Source organism: Falco punctatus (assembly GCF_963210335.1).
Source record: "Falco punctatus genome assembly, chromosome: 16".
In the NCBI taxonomy this organism is placed as follows: domain Eukaryota; kingdom Metazoa; phylum Chordata; class Aves; order Falconiformes; family Falconidae; genus Falco; species Falco punctatus.
Window position 1 is genome coordinate 83,316 of NC_137596.1, and position 18,809 is coordinate 102,124.

The 18,809-nt window shown below is 52.3% G+C and overlaps 2 protein-coding genes across 8 annotated transcripts in view; one reads left to right on the forward strand and one right to left on the reverse strand.

The window, feature by feature from the left end:
• Positions 1-651: 651 nt before the first annotated feature.
• Positions 652-11,221, forward strand: CXCR5 (C-X-C motif chemokine receptor 5). The gene is made up of 2 exons (XM_080366938.1): positions 652-1,833; positions 7,945-11,221. The coding sequence occupies exons 1-2, from the start codon at positions 1,717-1,719 to the stop codon at positions 9,019-9,021; spliced, it is 1,194 nt and encodes a 397-aa protein (XP_080223064.1). The 5' UTR covers positions 652-1,716; the 3' UTR covers positions 9,022-11,221.
• A 2,553-nt stretch (positions 11,222-13,774) lies between these two features.
• Positions 13,775-18,809, reverse strand: part of BCL9L (BCL9 like) — a 51,274-nt gene continuing 46,239 nt past the window's right edge. For all 7 annotated transcript variants that reach the window (XM_080366892.1, XM_080366893.1, XM_080366895.1 and 4 more), the window contains one exon: positions 13,775-18,427. In XM_080366892.1, coding sequence (XP_080223018.1) covers positions 17,268-18,427 — 1,160 coding nt within the window. In that variant the 3' untranslated portion in view covers positions 13,775-17,267. The remainder of the gene's footprint in view (positions 18,428-18,809) is intronic.

Consider the following 18,809-nt stretch of genomic DNA (forward strand, 5'->3'; position numbering starts at 1 on the left):
AGGTCGTGTCTGTACAGTAGCAGTCACTTCCTCAGTGTAGTACGTGCTTGACAATGGCATCATTTGCGTCTATTGCTTTGGAGTGGGCTCCCTGTCATTCCCACGCCACATCTGAGGTCCAGGCTTACAGCCTGGGGTGTGTTTCCAGCCTATAGTTCCCCATAGTGGCATCCTGCAAACTGTCCCTCTGACCCAAGAGGTTCTGCAGCATCACTGTCACCTACAGACTCACAGTACCTTACTTTGCAAAGTACTTCTGCTTTCCTTATGGGGTAGTTGGGGTGGGGGGAGGCAGCATCTGTTGAAGCTGTCTCACAGACAGAGTGGGTCCCAAATGTGCCCTGCCATGGAGAGCAGCACCCTTGTTGCTAGCCCTTAAAGGAAGTTACTGATGCTGAGTACTCCACCCTTCAGTTCTAGCTGAGTGAAAACATCCTTCCTAACCTGTCTCCCAGGCACAGTGACACCCCACTTCTCACCTCACCCCACAGCCCCAGCAGTGCAGCCACACCATGTGGGACAGGGCTCACTCAGCCTGTACTCCCCCCATGAGGTGGGGAATGTGAGGCACAGCATGAGCTCCCCGTGCCCTCCCTCCAGTTTTGCTGCTCACCGTTCTCTTACTTTTGGGAGAAGGGATGCCCAGAGGCTGGCGTGTCAGGTGGGCACGTGCGGGTGCACACAAAAGTCCTCAGAGCAGGGGAGGCTGGCAACATCCTGGGGGCAGCAGGTTCCTGTCAATTCAAGATCACTAGGTTCCTGCTAAGAAGCATAAGGAGCAGATGAAATCAAACAGTGCTCACCAGAAACACTGCCACCTTCTTTACCAGTCTGAGTCCCACTGGGCCCCTTGCTGGTGGTACAGAGGCTTTGGTGCAGCTGTGCCCAGACAGGAGGAGGATGGGCACTATGCTTGTCAACCATCTCAGCTCCTCAGAGGGAAAGAGCTTTCTGCCAAAACGCCAGCTGTGATGCTGTCGTATCCTGCTGACCCAGACTGGGGCTTTCACACCGTCATTCTGCTGCTGTGACATTACTAGACAAAACACCCATTTCCCACCTTTATTGTGGGCAAGACAAGCACTGCAGGAATACGTCTAGTCAAGGGGCTTCCCTGCATGTCATGCAGCACACCAGCTTCTGCTAGCTAGTGCCATTCCTTAGACCTGTGGAGCAGCCTCCAAAGCCATGCTGTCCTGTGCAAGCCGCTGCACACCCCGCCGAGCCAAGGTGAGGGGAGAAGCCGCAGCAGAAGGAGAAGACATCTGCAGGTCCCTGAGGTTAAAGCAGCCAGGAGAGCCCTGAGGTGCAGGCCGATGGCCATACAGACCCAGACCCATGCATTTCATCTCGGCTGCCTTCAAAGTATTGTACAGCTCTAGAGAGGTGCTGAGATCTGGGGATCTTTCTGGTAAGGGTGCCCCTCGGCACAAAGCTTTCCAAAGCCTTTTGGACCACCTGGGACAAGAACCGCCATGGGCAAGAGCCCTGGAGGTTTCCAGGAAAGACCTACAGACATTCTGGATTTTCTCTGGTACAGACCAAAGGAATGTGGATTCTTCAAACCATACTTTGAAAAATCAGCTTACAGCACTAGAAAAAAGATGATAAAGCTAGATGCTAATCTTTACATCAGTTAGGTCACTCTATGCTTGGAGCTCATTTGCCTTGCAAATACTCTATTGTAACTTGCTGGGTCCCTCCCTACTCACTTAAATGATTAACTCCACCCCAAAAAAAGAAGAACTTTTGCTGAAACTGCTGGAGGAGAGACGGATCCTGCCCCCTGAAACCATGGGGCCTGTCAGCTACTCATCAGAGACCTATGACTTGGTGAGTAGGGCCTGGGTTTGCTTGATAACAGGGAGAGCAAGTAGAGCTGGGGTGGGCTGAAAGACCTGGTTTCTATCCATCCATCTTCTCACCCGCCCATTGGCAAAGGGAGAGCTTGAGTGAATTCTTACACTGGCACAATCAGCCCTCACATTCCTTAAGTCTGGACTTGACTGATGAGGGGACTGCAAGCAACAGCACTGTGCTTGCAGAGAGCTGTTGTAACATGGCTGCAGCCACTGTGGTCCAAAGGTGCCAGGCATTACCTTGGGGGCAGCTGCCTCACCACTGGGACCTCGTGCACTGACATTCTGGTGAGCCCTGACCCTAAGCATCGTCCTTGTGTGGGGACCAAGCCCACAGTCACTGCCCAAGGGTCGGGAGGCTCGCTGGGAGAGCTGGGCTGCTGCAGCCCTACACCCTGCTTGCCAGCTCGTCCTAGTCTCTGTTCCCTGCACAGCCACTGACACAACATGAGTGTAAAACACTTGTTCTGAGTTGGGTACCCTTTGCACCAGCCTTTGGTGGTATAAATGACTGTGCATACGGTATGCAAAGCCCTGGAAATCTCATCTGGTATCTTTACGTAACAGGAATACCCAAGTGAACCCAATGCTGGCTCTCCGCATGTGAAAACCCTTGGTATGACTGTGCACACTCCTAACCCTGCTTGCCTTCTCCACGAACAGGCTGCCGTAGACTCTGCTGAAAGGGCGATACGCAGTATATTTACAAGAGGGGAATTCTGAAGAGGGGAAGATAAATTACAAGTACTTCTTCTAATAGGGAACGATGATGCTGTTGTATTCAGCCCCATACTTCTCTCCCCTGTGTTTGCAAGTGAAAGGCAGCAGCTGCACCTTTTAGGGTATGTTGTGCAATCCAAGGGGAAGTCCACAGCAGTGCTATCATTAGCCTGGTTTTCAAACATTGCAGCTCAGAATTTATTTTTTAGTACACTGGCTTTCTGTAGCAGATCTCAGGTTTTGTTTAGTTTCTCTGTCACAGCACTAGCAAAACTAGCCGACTGCAACAAGGCTTTTACCATCCCATACCAGGTTAACTTCAAGAAGTAGTTCCTGCGCCTTGCCCCAGTGCAGCCACCAATCCCCTGCAAGGTTTCAACAGTTCATCCACTGTCCATGCTGTTTCTTCATCCTCTTCAGGCCAGTCCACCCTGCTTCTTGCCTCTGCTGCATTCAGAGTCTTCCTTCTCCAGGCTCCTCTTCCAGCCAGCCACTCCTCATCTGGGCTCCCTTCTTCTCCTGGGGCCTCTCCTTGTCTCTCCTACATTCGGGGCGTGCTCTCTCTCCTCCCTCTGCTTCTTCCAGGTCTCTCTGCACCTGGTGCTCCCTTCATCTGGCCCTACTCTTCCATACCCCTTAGAGCTATTTAACTACTTAGCAGGAATAAGCCACCTGTGTACATTATCCACGTCAGCCAACCCACCACCCCTGAAACAAGCCCACAGCTGTATATTATCAATGTTAATTAAGTCTTCATACCTCTATAATTCCTCTACATTTCTCTAAAAAGAGGAATACTGGATTTAATTTTTACCAATTTTTCCTCCTTTGTCCTGTACACCAGGGAAGAGAAAGGAAATGGTTGGGGACAGGGTAAGCCCTACCCTCCTTACTTTTTCTGATTCATCCAGTATAAAAATCCTTTGTGAACAGTGGTCATTCCTTTAGAACCTTTTTGCAGAAGACACTTCTCTCTCTGACCTCTGCTGAAGTTCAGTGGCAGTTCTAATGCTTGCCAAGAGGTTAGAACCAAACCCAAACCTTTTTCATCTCCATGCTGGTTTGTTCCTTCAGCCACTCTCTCCATTGGAAATCTGTCCCACTGCCAGAGAACCAGCAAAGCTGAAGTGCACCACCTGCCTGCCCATGGCGCGTCACATGCTATAAGCAAGTGGCTGCTTGTGACAGAATTGTGTCGTTTTTAACACAGCAGGATTAAGCAGCAGTGGGATTTGTTCTTCATATACAATACTTTCCAGAACCTTAGCTTAGTGATTTTTACCTTTGCTTTAAATGATTTTAAGTTATAAAGGAGACCACATGTAAGGGAGGGAACTCAGCTAACTTTGGGACTAAGCACTGACAGTCAGGTGCCACAGCAAGAAGAGTTTTATACCTTTTCTCAGACTTCTCACAGTCAGGAGTTTGTGCCGTGCATTTCCCACCTCTGTCTCCTGGGAGCTTCCCAGGTTTGGTTCCCTTTCTGGGAGGGAGAGGCCACAGATCTGACACGAGCAATGCCGCATTGGCTTTGGTGGCGCCGTATGTTGCTCTACTTATACTTGGCACTTGTAGCAGCAACCTACCCGCAGAGGTTTGCAAAAAAAGGCCTCAATGGTATCCTGTCAAAGTGGTGACACAAACCTTGCCCTGTGCACTCACCAGAGGATCACTTGACCAATTGAGCAAGCATGGAAGGAATAATGATGAGAACGTTTGCATCAAAAAGTCATTTACCTCATTACCACCCAGTGAGTGCAGCAAGGGCCTCATCTAAACTTTCATACCATACAGGACCAGTCATTACTGTAACCCTGTGGAAGAGTAACATGCCCAAAATAAAAACACCATTGCTCCACAGCAAGAAAGCTTTTCCTGCTTAACCTTCCTCAGCTGCAGACTAGAGAAACAAAAACTCTGTTGCAGAAAGGCCACTGAGATCTCCACCAGGTCCCCTGAGGTGCTGCGGGCCAGTTTTCATTGTAGCAGGACCAACATGACTCAAGAACCCTAAAGGCACCTGTGCTACAGTAGTGTGGCATTTCCAAAGTCTTTGGTTTTATTTGTGGGTTTCCCTAGTTCAGCACCCGGAGAGGGGATGAGGATGAGCAGAAGCTCTGTCAGTAACTTGCACTAATGTGGGCAATTTCAGTTTTAAGGCTTTGGGAATGAAATATGCTTCTCTTGGCCCTGGCATGGGCTAGAAGGGAATGACTCACGTGGAAAATCCCTAATAGTGCAGAAACTGCTTCTCTCTGCAGCCAAATGTTTTGATTGTTGGCAGTTGCGGGGAACTGAGAAAAGCAGCTGACGTGCAGAGACTGGAATAACTCTGAGACATGGGTTAGAGGGGAAAAGGGATCCCTGAACAAAGAGCCCACAGGAACAGGCTTCTGAAGCATGTGTTTGACTGCTCAGTCACAGAAAAAGACACTGCCTTATCGCCTATCCCCAAATCTGGCAGCAACTGTATTGCAGGAGACCTGCACAGGGGTCGCCCTGTGTGCACACTTCTGGCTTCTCCCCTTCCAGGTCAGGCAGACACCCTCTTCCAGTCCTAGAAATGGGAATCGCAGCAGAGTCCCCAGAAGCCTTGGCTTGTCACATTCCAAGCATCTCCTGCAGCTCTGGCCCCTGCCCTTCCTGTCTCAGCCCATACGCTGACTTCTCATCCTCTTTTATTTGTCTCCAACTCATCTCTGTCAGCTGCCACCTACACTCACTGCTCTGCTTGGAGATGCACATGACAGGATGTCTCAGACACAGCTCAGTGCACGCTTCCCCTGCCCGCAGCAAGTCACTTACAGTAAGCTCCCTACCTGCCCACCACCAGCAATCAGATGGTGTCCGATAGTAGAGCTCAGCCTCTGCACCTCCAGCTCTGAATGCAAGGTGATGCTGGAAACCATTCAGCTGCCAAAGCCACTGAACACTGTGCAGGTTGCCATCCGCTGGTGTCGTTGATGGCACTGGCATCATTGATGGCACTGGCATGGCTCCAGGCAGCGCTCAACACTCTGGCCAGTAAACCTGGCCATTTCCCATCACTTCCTTCTCCCCTTTAAAGCTAGAACCCTCCAACCTCGCCCCAGTGAAGTGTCCCGTTCCAACACGTTCTCTTTGGGATTTTCAGTATGGTCACCCTTGTGTCCTGAGCGGCCTGGTTTGGTCAATATGAAAAATTGCAGGTTTAGTTTGGTTTTGGTTTTTTTTCAGGGAGATTCAAGGATCTGGCCCAGGCCAACACATCACAGGTTTCTGTGCATGTTGGTAACTCCTGACACAGGGTCTGGATATGGAGTAGGCAGGAAATATTTTCAAGCCAGGGAGAAAACAAATTGGGAGGAATTTCTAAAGGCTTTTGTCTTTAGCAGCTGCCTCCAGAATCATACCCTAAACTAGAAAAATAACTGTTCTTTGGAAATATGACTGCTTCTTCTCACCAAAGGCTTGCAGTTCCACTGTTACATTAGGGGAAGACAGTTGTGTGTGTCTGAGGTTTTGGGCAGAGGGGAGGACTCCCGGCCCCTGAGAGGGCTGACTCTGACCCACGTGGGAGCAAGCACCATGGCATCACAGCACAGCAGCAGCACCACTGGGTGCAGCGTTGGTGGGGAATGGGACTGTGGCAACATCATCAGTAACTTAAGTCAGACCACGGTCTGTCTGGCTCAGTGCTCCTTCTGGCAGCAGTCAAAGATAGAGGCCCAGGGAAGAGGGTAAGAGCTGGACAAGCTTATTCCACACTTTCCCGAAGGGCTTACTCACCCTCCTGCTGTCCACTGCTCAGGGACCGCCTGAGCCAGCTGCCTGCTCCATGCATTCAGTAATGCTCTGTAGACTTCTGCCCATCAACATGCCCAGGCTCCCCCTTGGAGCCACACAGATGCTTTCGGCAGCACAGCAGTTCGAAACAAGTGCTGCCACTGTAAAGTCACCTCTTTACCCCAGGCAGTCACATGCGGAGGCACCCAGCATTTGCCTGGGGAAGGCTGCCTGAAAGAGAGGAAGCATAAATCACTCTTCTCTAGCTAGGCACAACACAGGGCTCAAGGCTGGTCACGGTCATTTGGCTTAGTGGCACATGGTGGGGGAGCAAAAACCCCCAAATAAGCTCTAAAACTGTCTAAAACAGGGCTAGTATTTTTAGATGGGAACTTTGGCTGATGAGAGAAGGAACAGCAGGTGCAAACGGCTACAGCTGGCAGTGAAAGGTATGAAAGCAGCAAGCAGAGACTTCCGCTGTGGTTCATGTTGAAGTCTCGGTGCTGGTCTCCAGAGAGGGAGTGGGTGGGGGACCTGAGGGTAACTGCTTCTGAGCTTTTCCCCATTGTCACTAATTTCTTAGCTTGTTGCAAAGCCTCCTGTGCTGCTCTCTTTTTGTGCTCATCCAAGCCCTTTGCTTTTGCGAACACGCAGCTTCTGCAAGGCACCCAAGGCTGGCTGGACCATGCCCACCATCTGGGAGGCTTGTCCCAAGTGTGACTCCAGCCTCCTGGCACTTGGGACTTGCCCACAGTCTCAGCCCAAATACAGGCTGCTCACCTGGCAAGAGCTACAGCAGACCAAGCATAAGTCACACCTGTGGTGGCTCTATCACACTTTCCTTACTGGGTATCAGCCTGGGGTCCCAGTAGTGTTTTCAGGTTCCCTTTCCTGCTCTGACTGCAACTAATTCAGAACCACAAGGTTTACCAACAGAACAGAATTCTCTCTCCACCATCCATCCCCAGCACCGCAGTGGCTCAGAGGTGTTCCTCCAGTCATGTTTGAACACCCACCCCACATCATCTTTCTCTGAGCACTTGGAGTGCCACTGTCCCCACCTCGCCTTGCTCTACCCCCAGGCAGCTCTGAGGTGTCCAAGGAGGAGAGGCAGAGAGGGACAGGATCAGTGCACACAGCTTGCGGTGCAGATGTTCTGTGTGGTGAATCCCACCACCTTCGTACCTGACAGCAGACAGCAGGCAGGGCAGGAACAACCATTGTCAGAAATGGGTGGAAAAATAAGGAGAGCTGGTAGAGGGCTCTGTGCTGTGTGAGAAAGCACAAGCCACCAGCAGGTAACTCAGGAAGAACCAGAAAATGAAACTGGTCATCATATCAAATATGATAATTAAAGGTACAGACTGAGCAGCCCTCGCTATCAGAGATCAGGACAACCCCCTTTATGTGCTGCTGCAGCTCCTGGCACCATAGGGACCTCCCAGGTCATCACACTCCAGACATGGGCATCGTACTGACACAGGTGGGCTGCAGGATGTGGGGATGCTCTGCTCTGGCTCTGCTTTAGGTGCAGCTGAGGGACTGGGTTCTCATGTTCAGAAACTCCCCCTCCGATAACCAGACTCTCTCTCTTCCCCAGAGCCAGGTGGAGCTGAGTGGCTACTACGAAGCCGACAACACCACCCCTTCTTTGGAGGGTTACTTTTGCTTCAACCCAGCCTCATCTGTGGTTGGCAACCAGAGAGACCCCTTCAGAAAGGTCTTCATGCCACTCATCTACCTGCTGATTTTCGTGTTGGGGACTGTAGGCAACGCCCTGGTTCTGGTAATTTTAGAGAGGTTCAAGCGGTCTCGCACTACCACAGAAAACTTCCTTTTCCACCTCACCCTGGCCAACTTGGTGCTGTTGCTCACCTTCCCCTTCAGTGTGGTGGAGAGCTTAGCTGGGTGGGTCTTTGGGAAGTTCCTCTGCAAGATCCTCAGTGCTGTCCACAAGATCAATTTCTACTGCAGTAGCATGCTACTGGGGTGCATCGCGGTGGACCGCTACCTGGCCATCGTCTATGCGATCCACACCTACCGCAAACGCAGAGCTCGCTCCATCCACCTCACCTGCATGGCTGTCTGGCTCTGCTCACTGCTTTTGACCTTACCCGATCTTATCTTCATGGAAGTCTGGACAGATGACAGCAACCGCAGCATTTGCTATTTTCCAGAGGTTGGGATTGATGGTAACAACGCCTGGCTGGCGACCCGCTTCCTCTACCACACCGTGGGCTTCTTTGTGCCCCTGCTGGTCATGTGTTACTGCTACACAGCCATTGTCCGGGCCCTGTGTCAGTCCCAGCGACTTCAGAGGCAAAAAGCTGTCCGTGTGGCCATCCTGGTCACAGGTATCTTCCTGCTCTGCTGGAGCCCGTACCACATCGTCATCTTCCTGAACACGCTTACCAAGCTAGAAGCCTTCACCAAGAACTGCCTCCTGGAAGACCAGCTGGACATGGCCATCATGGTGACAGAGGCCATCGGTTTCATGCACTGCTGCCTCAACCCCATCCTCTACGCCTTCATTGGAGTCAAGTTTCGTAACGACTTCTTCCGGATCCTGCAGGAGCTCAGCTGCATAAGCCAGGAGACTCTGCAGGAGATCCTGGAGGTGACGAGGAAGGGCAGTGGGATTGAGTCTGACAACACCACCTCTATCTCCACTTTCTAGCTGGGAAAGGCTGCCTGCAGGGCAGAACTAGCCTGGAATTTTCCTTCCCAGCGGCACACATGCTGTGGCCTCAGTCCTAGGTTTCACAAGCATCCCCTCCACTTTCTTCACTCCTCAGGAAACTGAGGTCCAATAGCAACTGAACACCGAAATTCCACCAGATACCTTCCCTGGCTCCTTCTGGATCTCATACCTGTGGAAATCCATCTGGCAGCTGTTGGTGAACACTGACTCTGATAGCCACTCTGGCGCGGCTGGATGAACCCGAGTGGGTTGAACCTGATGTTTCCACCTCTCCCTCGAAAGACTGACTGCAGGTGTCCTGTGTACAGAGCCAGGCATGAGACTAGGGTGCCAGGGGCAAGGAAAAAAAGGACAACCAAGTAAATGTGGAGTTGTGTCAGTGAGCGAGGACCGAGGACAAAAGCTAAGCAGGTCTCCATTTTACTGGCTCAGCTTCATAGAGACATGTCCAAAGGAAGCTATGGGACTCATTGGCCACAGCAGCTGGAACGAGAGATGCAGGTAGGACCAGCAGGGAATACAGAGCTCACTCCAATAGCATGGGCATACAGTGCTGGGTGATCTCTGGCTGCAATATTGCTCCTTCTGCTGCATGACATCCCCTTGGCCAGCTGTGGCACGCTGATCTTCATGGCTCATGCCAGAAGGTCCTGCCATGGACTGAAAGATTTGACTGTCATGGGTTCCTTTCCAGCCAGCTGCATCCTATCCCACTCATTCGATCCGTTTTACTGCTGTTAAGAGCTCCAGCGAGCAACTGCTGAACTGAATGCCTGACTATGCAAAAGCTTTCCTTTAAGGAAGAAAGTTGTCTGAAGAGACAGCTTGTGTCTTGTGACTGAGCACAGGGGAGACAAACCACACGGCTTTGTGAGGCTGAATGTGTAACTTTCTTTTTTGCAGCTAGTTGTAAGGCAGTTTGTGGGTTCTGAGAGCAAGGAGACCCACTGCCCCCGAGTAGGGAAAAAAGCTCATTTGCATAATTGCTCTTGTTTTTAGTGAGCTGAGAGGGAATGTAGCGTTTTGCTTTGCATTGTACTTTTCTGGTATTTTTGCTCCACCTGCATCTAAGGTGGAGCAAAATCTAACCACCTTTCAGAGGTTTCGTGCATCCAGGTTTACACAAGACAAACCTGGGCACTGGTCTTGCCCTGAACAATGTGTACCCAGGAACTGCTCAGATCAGAGAAGCTTGTTAATGGTTTGGTCAAAAAGAAGAGTGGCAGCTTTCACTGTCGTGAATTATCACACCGCAAGCTGGCGTGTGGGGCAGCCCTAGTGGACTGGGGCAGCCTGCTGCTTCCTATTAGGTCTTGTCACAGCATAACATCGCAGCATGTACACAGCATTGCTCCATTACGTTTCTCTCGCTAGCTAAGTGGTGCTGTAGCCTGAACAATATGAGAGCCATACACCCCAACTGTCGTGCGAGCATGACCCTGATCACAAGCGCATTTCAAAACCTGCTGTACCATTCACCTTGCTTTTTAAGCAAAGTTGGAACAACATCAGCTCTCCTGCTGGAGGAATTTTGTGCAAAACTCACTTCTGAGGTTCAACCCACTAACAAAGGGCTCGGTTGTAGCCGAACTTCACTGTACCCAAGGGCCCTGCTAAAAACACCAGTCATTATGGTAGGGGTCACATTATATTAGTCCAGCTCAGGCAGAGATCTCAACAGCTCATTCTCAGATGGTGACTTGAGGAGAACCCCCCCGCCATGCATAAAGCTTTCATACAGCAAGCAGTTCACCATTTCCTGCAGCACCGCACCGTCAAAGCTGAAACCTACAGGTAACGGCGACCGTAGTTGTCCAAGCACATACGCACAGCAGAGGAAGAGCAGCTCTCTGAAGCCTGCCCTTGCTATCTCCACAGTTGCACTCATGAGCAAACCCATTGCAGATGCATTGTAAACACCTCCCCAGCCCTGGTTCTGATGGGAACTGTGTTTATACACAAAAATGGTACTGAAGAAAGGTACAGTCAGGCGTAAAATACTTACAGTGTTCACAAGGTAAAGAAAAGATTGCCTGCAAAGTAAGAGTGAACAGATTATGCCTCTATTGTTACTATAGTTTTTAGTGTGTTTGTAAACTTTCAGAAAGTTTTGACATCAGCTGTAATAAACAGTTAAATAAAATACCATCTTCTCATGTACAGCATAATGTAAGCAGCTGTCTGCAGTCATGTCACCTTTGCAAGGGAAATGCATCAGAGAGCAGTAAGTGGGCTGATGGCACCTTTCTGACAAGCATTGCTGTGCGCTCATAGAGATCACAGGGCTCATAAGAGCACCTTGCTCTGATTTCCCTTCCCCAGTGCCAGAGAAGGCTCTGCCGTGTTCAGTTCCATCCATTCAGAACCAGTTCCATCCTATGTTAGCTCCCTGCTTTACAGGACCTCTTCCACTGACTGAAGCACCTCCTAACCCAAGTGGAAAGCTGTCCCTGCCACCGTGTTCAGCTTGGCCAGCCTGGGGAGCTGGCAGACCCTTCCCCAAAGAGCGAATATGGTTTCTCCTGCAGCTGTGTGCAGCCAGCCTGCTGGATGGCGACAAGAAGAAAGCAAGAGGAGGAACTCTCCTTCACCACAGAGGAAGCTGGGCTTTCCACTCAGTGAAATCCTCCCCATCTGCATGAGGTTTGTATGGTGTCACATGCCTTAGCCCAGACCGGGCTTCCCAGCTAAGCGCTCGCACAGAGCTGCCCCAGGACACCGCAGCCCTCAGGCAGCTCTTCAGGCTCCCCTGGGAGCTCTGCTCAGCACCCAGCTCAGTGCTGCCAAGTAAGGCCGATGGGCTCTGCCCACCCCAGGCTGCTAGGAAGGGGGACTGAGGTGAGGGGAGTTCTGAGGCAGCTCCTGCAGGGAGTTGGGGCGGTGGTGTGTGGGCAGGCCACCTCTTCACTGTCCACACCGCATGTTCTGCGACCCTGGCCGTGGGTTGTGCTCTGCAAACAAGGCTAGAGCAGGCAACCCAGGGAAAGCCCAGGTCACTGCTGAAGGCAACTCCAAAGAAGGGGGCACAAGGACCCACACAACAGCATGCTTCTTTGCATTTCCTATGGGGTGAACGAGTCTCCCAGGGGGCAGAGCTGGGGTGTCTCAGCAGAGCGCCCTGCTGCACACATGCAGCAATCATAGGGCCATGGTAGGCAGCAGAGCATGCACCAATCAGCGCAAGCCAGGGAACACATGAATAAACGTGTGCCTGGGAATGCTGCAGAGAAGGGGCTCTCCCCACGCCCTCACACCCTTCCTAGCAGCTCTAGCACCCGTGCCCCACCATGACTCACACACAATTTCATTTTCCTTATCAAGAAGGCAACCTACTTTCTCACCCCAATCTCCCAGAACCACACAGATGCTCAAGCACTTCAGTGCCTGTACTGCTGCCTGCCACGTCTTCCTTGTTTTGAGCACAAGTGGCTCTGGACACAGGACACCACAGCCACCAAGGCCCGTAAGCCTGGGTCCTGGGCAGCATGCCACATGCATCACCTCAGGTCTGCGCAGACGGTAGCACAAACCTTTCCTCTCTCTGAGCTCCCAGAACCAGCCTCTCAACCTGCTGCCATCACAGTGTGCTCCACATATGCTCTAGCTCCCCACAAACATGCAGCAGCTATGGTACAAGCAAGCTTTGCTGGGGGAACAGCAGGGCTTCAGCCACCGATAGACAGCTTGGGCAGCACATCCCTGCTCTGGGTCACCTCTCTGCTCTGCAGTCCTGCCCAGGACTCGAGGCATCCAGGATGGCCCTGCCTGGGCCCCCACCTCTGTGCATGCCTCTTCACCTGTCCCACATCATTCGAGGGCAGCTCCCTGATCCCTGCCCAGCTTCCACTGCCCGTAAGCAGTAGGGCCCGATGGCCGCACACTGCAGGCAGGTCTGCACCAAGCACAGGTGTCCCAGTTCCTCCAAGGAGCTTGGAGCTGCCTCATGAAGGGCAGGAGCTTCTCTTTAGATGGAGCCACACAGCGATTGCTTCAACGTTGCAGGAGGTGGGACCTGCAGTGCTGGAAGCCACGCTTGCGGCTCAGGCATCCCGCACCTACCCTTCCCCCAGGGCCTGCAGCTTTCCTGCCTGGCACAGGTGGCTGAGGGCAACATACTCGGAACCACCATGAAGGCAGGGACCAACAGCAGACAGGAGGGGAAAATGAGGCTGTTTGCCTCGTGACTGGTACTTGTTTGCAGCAGCTCGAAAAGATGATCCATTTCAAGCCACAGGAGCTAGCAGACGGGCTGGCACAGCACAGGATAGGAGAGAACAGCCAGCACAGCCTGGACTTAGGCAGCAAAATCCACAATATGGTAGCGAACTGCTCTGAGCCATGTGGTTGCGTCTCCTTCAATGCCAGGGAGCCAGCACACGATGAGGAGGGCCAGATCACCCACCCTGCACAGGCCTCTGTGGGCGCTGAACAGCTGACCCTGCTATGAGAGGAGGCTGCCCAAAGTTCACTGAAAAAAAGAAAACTCAGACCACAGCCAAGTCCCAACATACCTTAAGCACAGATGACTCCCGTAGTCCAGAAGAGCTCCTCTCCTCTCAAATGGAGCCACCACCTCAGGTTAAGTTAATTTATAGCGGGGCCAGCCGAGCCCCTCTGACCAGCCCCAGCCTGCCACACAGATGCTGGCTGAGCTCCTGGGAGCTGGGCTGAGCACACCTGCTTGCAGCCTGGCAGAAAATCACAGAGCAAACTGAAGACAGGTGCAGGATCAGGTTTTGAAATTTGTCTTTTTAATAAAAAGGCACCTATAAAACAGGTCAATACATTACAGGCAGCACAGATACCCAAAAACAAGCCTAAAAATTGTTTCAAATAAAAACCAATAAGATGTCTTCACATATTGTATTTATATATTTATATTTATATATATATTTATATAATGGTACAAAATGACTGGGGAAGTTTCTCCATGGGATGACAGAGAACAGGTCAGTCACCATTACCTCAACGTGACAGCTAATTCCGCGTGTGTGATTATCTGATGTACTGAAAGATGTGGTTTCCCAGTGTTCGCTTTTCTGGAGCTGGAAAAACATGGCGAAGTCACAGCTAAAATATGGGCAAACCTCTTTACTGTGATTAGGTGGAGTCAGTACAGAACTCAAGCTGAGAAGCCGAGCAATAAACTACAAGACACAAGACTAGACGCAGCTCATGGCAGCGGGCAACTGGCTGATGGCACACCTTGCCCAGGTCTAACAAGGACTGGCTGTTCCTGAGCTCCCAGAGAAGCTCCTGCCAGATTGCTGTTCACAGATGCGTCTGGGAGCGGCACCCGGGGCAGGGGGTGTCAGACAGCACTTCTCCCTGTCATTCAGCCATCGAAGCGGTAGGGGTAGGGCCGACTCCAGGGCAGTGGGATTTTACAGAAGAGCAAGCTCTGACCTAGCATCAGGACTTCCCTTTTCTAGCCAGGGCTACTTTGCTTCTTACTCATTTTGTCACTGAAGAAGAGGACTTCCTCCCACCACCAGGCAGAAGTAGCACCATGCTGCCCTGTCTCTGCGAGCGGGCAGTGCTGACCTCCCAGCACTGCACAGTGGCACGCTGCAGCCTGTGGGCTCCAGTCAGCACAGGGATAACATGCTGCCGACAGAGCGAGGACCGCGAGCCCCAGGCACCTTCTGAGTTGGGCTGGGCAAAAGGGGACAACAGGGCAGTTACATACACGTGAAGATCTCAACCAGGGTAAAACAAGAGCTGTCTACAAACAAAAAAAATCCTTCCATATAGAAAATATTATGGCTTCAAATTAACCGAGACTAGCTGGTGAACGATGAGCTAGATTTGGGGCTGGTACTGGCATTTGGATGTTTACAAGAAACTACCAGCAGCCAACACCCTGAAGTGCAGCCAAGAGAAGCCACAGCCTTTCAGGCAAGTCAAGTTTACTAAGAGCTACATCGGTTCGAGCAACATTCTCCTGCACAAAACACACGCTCCAAAAGGATGGAGAATGCAACCAGCAAACACATTGGGTCCAAAGCACACTTTGTTAGCCTAGGCTGAAGATTGTTCCTCTGCTCTAACTGCCAAGGCAGGGATAAGCACTTCCTGGGATTGTTCCCATTTTGCCATCCCCAAAGATGCTGCTCACTCACATCATACACAACAAAATTGCACAAAGCAGGAGACCAGAGCGAAATCCTTCCTCCAGTCCAGACCCATGTTTCCCACCCAGTACTGCTCACTACCAAACACCCCAAGGCTTCAACATATTCCTAACTGGACTCTGTGGCTCCATCTTCTCACAGATTGGATCAGGACAGCTGCTAGGCTGACATTTCAGCACCCACCAGCCTTTAAAAACAGCAACTTGATAAAAAGCGTCGCTGTTCACTCGCTACTTGACAATCTCCCTTTCCAAAAGCTCTCTCCTCCCTGCAGCAGCAAGTAGGGACAGGTGAGCTCTGTTACAAGAGAGGTAGTACGCTAAGTCTGGCTCTGCAGAGATAATCCTCCAAGTGGCATTCCTCTGGCAATCACATGCCCCGAGTTCACCATTGGATACCCATAGGGTACACCGTGCTGGAATGCGGTCCCCACGGAGGTCTGGAGATGCTGTGGCATGTGCAGAAGCGTGTGCATCCCCCACAGTCCCCTCCATGAACAAACACAGGAAAGACCATCAATGCTGCATGCAGGAAGACCTTAGTGGAGGGAGGGTGCGGAGGGTGGAGCGTATCCAGAAAAGCCAGAGTTGTTCAAACAGCACGCTTCCACCAGGCTAGGAACAAGGAGCTGCAACGCAACCTCAGCCTCTTCTGTCTGAAGCACAGGATGGCTGCATCGCTGACACTGTGCAAGGCAACTCCCGTACCAATATGGAGTATTGCACGCAGGGACAGGTCCTCTTCAACAGCTGGACCTCTATTGTGCAGCAGGGCAGGGCCGCAGCTGGTAGCTCAGGGTGAGATGGAGCGAAGACAGCCTGTGGAACTCCAGAGAAGGAGGATGGACAAGCACAAGGAAGACCTGGGAGAGCATTCAACAGCAGAGGTAGAGGGGGTGCAGCGCAGTTGCGGAGGGTGATGGATGGGTAAAGGACAGGTGTAGGAAGGCTGTGAAGGAGCAGGGGTCCCAGCGAGCCTCTCCCAGAAGCACAGGAATGCATCACTTCACTCATCTCTGAGCCTGCCTATCCCTGCACACCACACCACCCTGGCCCACAGGGGACCCAGCGTGAAGGCAAGAGAAGGAAGGGACTAGAGGCAACAATGGCTGGTCGAGACCTTCAGGTTCAGCATGTCATCATCTGCAAAGACCGGATCCTCACCGCTTCTCCAGCTGAAGGGCCGGCATCCTCCCCATCTCAGCCACAGCAGCTTCACCACGGAGCAGCGACAGCTGTATCCCGCGAAGCTGCAGCCTCTGCCCCGACAGATGAGCACCGCTCTGGCAGCATTTCACTGGGGCCACAACTCTGACCTCCCTGATGGTCTTCAGTTGTTGGTTGCATTTGTGTACTTGGCACAGCCTCCACAAGGGCCTAAGATCTGCATGAAACTATACACCCCGCACATGCAAACCATTCAGACACATGAACAACATATGTTTGACACAGAGTCACTCTACAATGGGATGTCTCAGCGCCCTGTGCACCCTGGGGGATCCTCCTGCCTCCCCCAAGGAAAGTTTTCAATCCTTGTACACTGTTGCCTTTAGCATGATTTGTGTTTCTGTTTTTTTAAAATATGTTTTGAGGCTTCTATTAAAACACAGAAATACAGAACAATTAAAAACCAGCACAAGTTTTGCCTTTCCCAGTGACCTATTTACAGCTAGTTCCAAAAACCCTCTTGCACATTTTGGTTGCTTAAAAAGGAAAAAAAAAAAATCAAAAGGAACAAAAAGAAAGAAGAAGAAAAGGGAAAGAAAAACACTTGACAGAGGAAAACCATAAATGAAAAACTTTTGCCACAGGGTCTGGATGTCCCTGGTCACCACGCAGGGTTCAAAGTAACAGCCCCACTCCCAGCCCTTCCACCCTCCCTTTCCCCAAAAAAGAAAGGATAAAGAAACCCAATTCACATCAAGTTTACTGCACATCTGGTTTTCTGTGTAGAGGTGAATCCGATATGAAAAGCATCCCACGTGGTGTCCTCCACCAGCATTGGCCCCCAACCCTCCCCTGAAGAAAGGTTTAAAAATGTTTGTACAGGCAGCCCCATCCCCTGCCCACCCCTGAGCGCTGGCCAGGGTTAGAAAGGCAGGTTCGCCATGTTCCCAGGCCCAGGGATGTAACTCATCTGGCTGTCCAGGGAGACACTCCTCTGCCTCATCTGGTGCGTGACCATGAGGTTCTGCTGTGGCGGGGGCCCCATGAGAGAGCCCTGAGGTGACATCATGTGTCCTGTCTGGGCATACATCTCCCCCGACACAGACATGCTCCTCTGCTTGGCCTGCATCAGCATGAAATTCTGCTGGGCCATCAGGCTCTGCTGTGGAGACATCATGCCCTGGTGCATGCTGTTGCCCATCATGCCTTGCTGGGGCGGTATGCCTGTCCTGCCCAGCATGGGCACTTGTCCAGGGTGGCACATGGGCATGCCGAGTCCCCTCTGCATGCCCTGCTGCCCAGGGAGGCTGGGGGCATTCATACCTGGCCGCACCGGGGGCTGGTCAGCCATCATGTTCTGCAGGTTCATGAGGTGGAGGTTGGAAGGCTGCGATTTGGGTGCTTGGCTGTCGCTCTTGGGGAAATACTGCAAGGTGCTGCTTGGCTTCTCTGACGGGATGATCCTGGACAGGTCAAACTCGGGGATACCCGTGGGTGTGGGGCGGATGACCTCGCTGAGCTCAGGGTCGTTCAGCACCGATGCCACCCCAGGAAGCACGGGTGGGTAGGGCTCACCGATCCGAGGAGGGATGTTCTTGCTCATCATGTGCTGCTGAGGGGGCATCTGGCCGGGCTGCTGGGAGGGAAGGTCCTCAGGCGGCAAAGGCATCCCCGGTGGGTAATGCTGCTGCATCCCAGGGCCACCTCCCCCACCAGGGGCCATGGGAATGCCTCCGGCAGGAGACGGCATGGCATTGTGGGGCTGCTGCATGCGGGGGAACACGAGCTGGTTGGAAGGAATCATCTGCGAGCTGTTGGGCACAGGGCCACACTGCTGGTTCAATGAGTCCTGGGGCCCCGGGGGCAGCATCATGGGGTTCTGGGGAGGCACGCCCGCACCTGGTGCACTCGGGTGCATAGGAATGTTGGAGCCCAGAGGGTTCGGGGAGGACATCATGGAGGTGGGGGGCGGTTCATGGGAGAGGGGCTGCTGACCAGGCAGGTTCATTCCCATGGGGCTCTGAGAGGATCCAGGCCCCACGGAGTTCAAGTGCAGTTGATTCGGCTGATTCCCTGTTACGCCTAAGGAGAGGAAAAAAAGAGAGAAGAGTTAACTCTGCCCACAGACCTGTTGGGGCTGTAAAATCCACACCCTGGAAGCCAGCTGAGCACTTCTGCTTGGACAGCCCTGAGCATGGAGTGCGATGCTCAGCAAGCAGCCGCAAGATGGGCTTGCAGAGCACCAGCATCAGGAAGAAGCGCCCCAGACTCCAGCTCCCCAAGTGTGTGAGCAGCAGAGAGCTATTCCAGCTTCATCCTGTCCCACACTGGACTTGTAGTTCCTTACAGCGCACTGATTTTAGAGTACTAGCTGGTTCTGCACATCGGGACAGACCTAGACCATGATCTCAGCAGGGCTCTCAACCACCCGGAAGGCACTGAGAAGCAACCCTTCACCACTGCC

What these genes read in the sequence shown, in the direction of transcription:
- CXCR5 (XM_080366938.1), top strand. Translation starts at nt 1,717, where the DNA reads ATGATTAACTCCACCCCAAAAAAAGAAGAACTTTTGCTGAAACTGCTG. An exon ending in CATCAGAGACCTATGACTTG is followed by an intron (nt 1,834 to 7,944) that starts GTGAGTAGGGCC and finishes TCTCTTCCCCAG; the next exon opens with AGCCAGGTGGAGCTGAGTGG.